This window comes from Cyprinodon variegatus, unplaced genomic scaffold (genome assembly GCF_000732505.1).
Source record: "Cyprinodon variegatus isolate N-32 unplaced genomic scaffold, C_variegatus-1.0 Scaffold328, whole genome shotgun sequence".
NCBI classification, from domain to species: domain Eukaryota; kingdom Metazoa; phylum Chordata; class Actinopteri; order Cyprinodontiformes; family Cyprinodontidae; genus Cyprinodon; species Cyprinodon variegatus.
Window position 1 is genome coordinate 57,317 of NW_015150781.1, and position 4,090 is coordinate 61,406.

At 37.4% G+C, this 4,090-nt stretch overlaps 2 protein-coding genes across 2 annotated transcripts in view; one reads left to right on the plus strand and one right to left on the minus strand.

Moving 5' to 3' along the window:
- Positions 1–417, minus strand: part of rbm41 (RNA binding motif protein 41) — a 10,757-nt gene extending 10,340 nt beyond the window's left edge. The window contains exon 1 of the mRNA XM_015384968.1: positions 385–417. Coding sequence (XP_015240454.1) covers positions 385–392 — 8 coding nt within the window. The 5' untranslated portion in view covers positions 393–417. The remainder of the gene's footprint in view (positions 1–384) is intronic.
- A 2,876-nt stretch (positions 418–3,293) lies between these two features.
- LOC107091198 (Krueppel-like factor 8) overlaps positions 3,294–4,090 on the plus strand; it is a 94,423-nt gene continuing 93,626 nt past the window's right edge. Inside the window, exon 1 of the mRNA XM_015384990.1 lies at positions 3,294–3,520. Coding sequence (XP_015240476.1) covers positions 3,494–3,520 — 27 coding nt within the window. The 5' untranslated portion in view covers positions 3,294–3,493. The remainder of the gene's footprint in view (positions 3,521–4,090) is intronic.

Genomic DNA, 4,090 nt, shown 5'->3' on the forward strand with positions numbered 1-4,090 from the left:
CAACTGTTTAGATTAGCTCCCTGACATTAGGACACACGTTAGAGGGAAAAACTGTATTTCTATTTGGTTCCCGACTTTTAAGTCACATATAAAACCTCCAGAAGGTTTGCGCTAATATCAGACACAGCAATGTCTGATAAAACTTCACCTATGTTCAATTAAAAAGGTTAAAAACGATGAAACACTAAACTGCTAACCGCTATCTCCATGACAACTAGAGCACCAAGACCAAACTGAGCAAAGCTTCGGCTATATTTCTATATATAGATATAAATCTTTTTATTTAAAATGAAAAGAAAACAAAGCGTTTCCCAGTAAGGCTGTAAAAACTCATAAAAAAACCCAAAAATCTTGTATTTTTCTGACATAGAAAGCTTTGTTTACCTCCGCATCCTTCCCGTTTAAGATTTCCGTATCCGGTAACAAGGGATGATGGGAAATGTAGTTCAATTTAATTATATTATTAGGACACACGTTAGAGGGGAAAAACTAGTATTTCTATTAGGTTCCTGACTTTTACGTCACATATATAACCTCCGCAGACACAGCAGTGTCTGGTTAAACTACATCTATGTTCAAATAAAAAGTTTAAAAACGAAGAAACAACTAACTGCTATCTCCATGACAACTAGAGGACCAAGACCAGTTTGCGCAAAGGTAAGGCTTTTAATATATATATATATATATATATATATATATATATATATATATATATATATATATATATATTTCTGAAATAGAAAGCTTTTTCGCATGCTTCCTGTTTATGATTTCCGATCACATACATTGCTGTCAATGGAGAGGTTCTACTCCTTGTTTTGAATTTATTCTTAATTTAAATTGTATTACACCTCATTGAAACATTTAAAATCTTTTTCTGACAAAAAAGTAACTGCCAGTATTTTTACTCTTCTTTTGTTTTAAATCTTGCTCTTTATTTATTCATTGGCCTTATTGTTTATGTATCTGTGCTTTGTGCACTATCGGTTTGTTATATAAATAAAGTTTAACAGAAAGTTTATGATTTCTGAATCCGATAACAAGGATGATGGGAAAAGTGGCTCAATTTAGTTCAAGCAAAGGTTTATTTGAGTGTAAAAAAAAAAAACAAAAGACCTTGGTAACTATTTTACCAAAAGAAATGTAACAGTACAGTAAGTAACATGACCATTTGCCTTAAATTATACAAAAAAACAACTTTTAAAACCTCTTTTCTTGTTTAAACAGTTTCACACAGAGAAAAAAGTTAACTTTCCCATTTTTTTTCTCTGCGTCGGAAAAAAGAACATAGAAAATAATGACTTGGTTTAGATTTTTTTAGCGAATTTAAAATGAACACAGGATAATATAGACTGAGCTGAACAGGAATCCTACTTTAGCAGCTGAATACTTTTTAGAGCTTTGCATTTTTACAGCATTAAATTAGCAAACAGCAATAAAAAATGTAAGCAGAAATTGAAAATTAATAAACAGGTAAATTTAAAATCTGATAAAGAGGGAAATGGATCAGGAAAGCGTCTCATATCTGATCCATCATCTTTAAGGTTTTGTTTTATAAACAAACTGGACTCCAACGGTGGATATTCTCTATTTTCATTCCCTTCTGTTTAGTTGTGGCTCTTATATCGTCTCATCGTCAACAAACACAGCAGCATCAAGCCAGTTTAGAGAAAGTAAGAACATTACAGATATGCACCTTCAAATATGGAGAGTAAAAGTAAAAAGTCCTTAGAAAAATAAAGCCTTAAATAAAGTACAGAAACCAAAACAACCTTAACTAGAGCTGATATAAACTCTCTTGACATCTGGTTTATGAAAAAAAGTTGGTGCAGATTAAAAGGATAAGATATAAAACAGATTTGACTTTTCTGATTAAATACACAGAGATGTCTTATTGGATTATTTTTTTTGTGTCTCTGTTGGTAAAATGATGTGAAGCTCTATTTGAAAATCAAAATTCGTCGTAACAAGCCTGCGTTTGTTCTTTCCTGTTGTGGAAAAGTTTTTACAAGGAAATAAAGATGGAAAAAATCCTTAGAGGTGCCGCACCTATCTGTAGAGGGTGTGCCAATAAGCCGTTTCATTAGACGTGCTGCTATCGAGGACCAAAAGGAACAAACCAGTCATTTATTTTAGACATTCTTTCTAAACACTGTTGCATGAACTGTACATAATTCATTAAGCAATTAAACAAGAAAAAACATTATTTTTAATTGTATTAATCATGTAAAATCATATGTAGGTATCCAGTTTTTAGTGAAATGAAAAAGAAAAATCTCAGCAGCTGCTCATTGCAGCATTGATTTTGACTTATGTCAAAGTCAGTAGATCAGATTATTTAAACTAGGGCTTAATCCAAGAAATGTATAAATTGGATTTTCTTTTAATGAAGGTTTTTTATTTTAGGGAAATCTGTTTTTTTTTCCACCAGTGAACCTCTTGGGCTTCCGTAGCTCAGGGTGACATCAGTCCATTGCTTTTAGTTTTTGGATGTTTACCAATAACTAATTAACTTGCCGACCGCGTAACACCACCAGCTACAAACATTTAGCTGGTTATTATTTCATGGTTTGTTGTGAAACATTGTTTTACAAGAATTTTCACAGCTTTAATCTTTAAAGGTAAAGTCTGCTCACATTCAGAATTCAAACTTTTGAAATTACTTTAAATATGAAATTATTACATATTTTGTGTTTTTAAGAGAGAAAAAAGTCAGAATTTTTAAAAAATAAGTAAGAATTCTGACTTTTTCTCCATATTAAATTGAAATAATATTTAAAAATCAGTTAACTTTATTATTTTTTCAGTGACCCTAATCCTCCTCCGTATATTTGGGTTGAAAGCATGTCTCATTTTATCAATATATATTTATTTTTTCCATTCTATTACTATTATATCTGTTAAAGGTGAGGCTTGCAAAGCCTTATGGGATACATCCCCACCCTCCGCACCCATCAGCGGCCTCAATTAACTCCCTGCATGACGTCAGCAAGGTGACATGGCGCTGCACGCTATTAAAGGGGATGCATGAGCTGCAGATTGCAGGCATCATCCTGTCCTCTTTGCATTAGAGGGAGATTCCCCCCCCCCCGGTGCACAGTGGGCTCCGCTCCTCTGCAGGCTGCAGCTCTGCTGACTGACAGAGAGATGAGGGGTGGGGACGCAGGGTGGGGTCACAGGCAGGGAGAGGCGGAGGAGGAAAAGGCAGAGAGAGAGAGCCCAGCCCTTCAACACAAGCAGCCGCCTCACAGAGAGGGAGGGAGAGACGCACAAAGCTCCACCGGCCTCAGTTCTTCTTGGGGGGGTGGGGGATGAAGCCGTCGACGCTGCTGCGGATATAAACAGAAAATTCACAGTAAAGGTGGAAAAAGCAGCACCGCCCCAATAAGTCTCCCCTCTGACAGCTCCATAGTGCTCCACCCAAAGCCCCGACCGACCCCCACCTGCTTCTGCTGCTCCACCCCTCCGCCGCCGCACCGCTCCGGCAACCGAGATGCACACGGAGACCCGTAACAAGAAAGTAAGTGCACCTTATTGCCTGTCAGGGGATGGTGTGTCTGCAGCAGCAGCAGCAGAGCCTAAGCTGTGTCTCATTGCTGACATGTCAGTGAATGCATCCTTTCTGCAGTTGCTTTCATTCTGCAATCAGCGGAAGAGTCTTTCTGACTGCGACCTGATCGCATTCTGTCATTTCCAGGCTGCAGGACTGGAGCTCCTGCATCTTTCTGTCAGATTGTTGTTCAGGTTTAATGCTCTGAGGTGTCAGTGAGGCAGGAAGGAAACGGAAAGCAGCTTCTGCAGCTTGCAGGACACCATCTTAGCTTTTAAAGGGCCAGCAGCCTCATTTCCACTCAGGTGCACTGCCTCCATAACAGCTCCTCACAAAACTATATTCATTCAACTGAGAGAAAAAAAAAAGAAATCAGGTTTTAGTTGATGTTCTATATCATGAATTAATTCAAATGATTGTGAAACATGCTTGTTTTGATCATCCTGCTTTGCTGTGTACCTATGGGGGGGCAGGTGCCTAGGGCCCCAAGTTCCTGGGGGCCCCATGAAACTCTGTTTACATATATGGTTAATACAACTA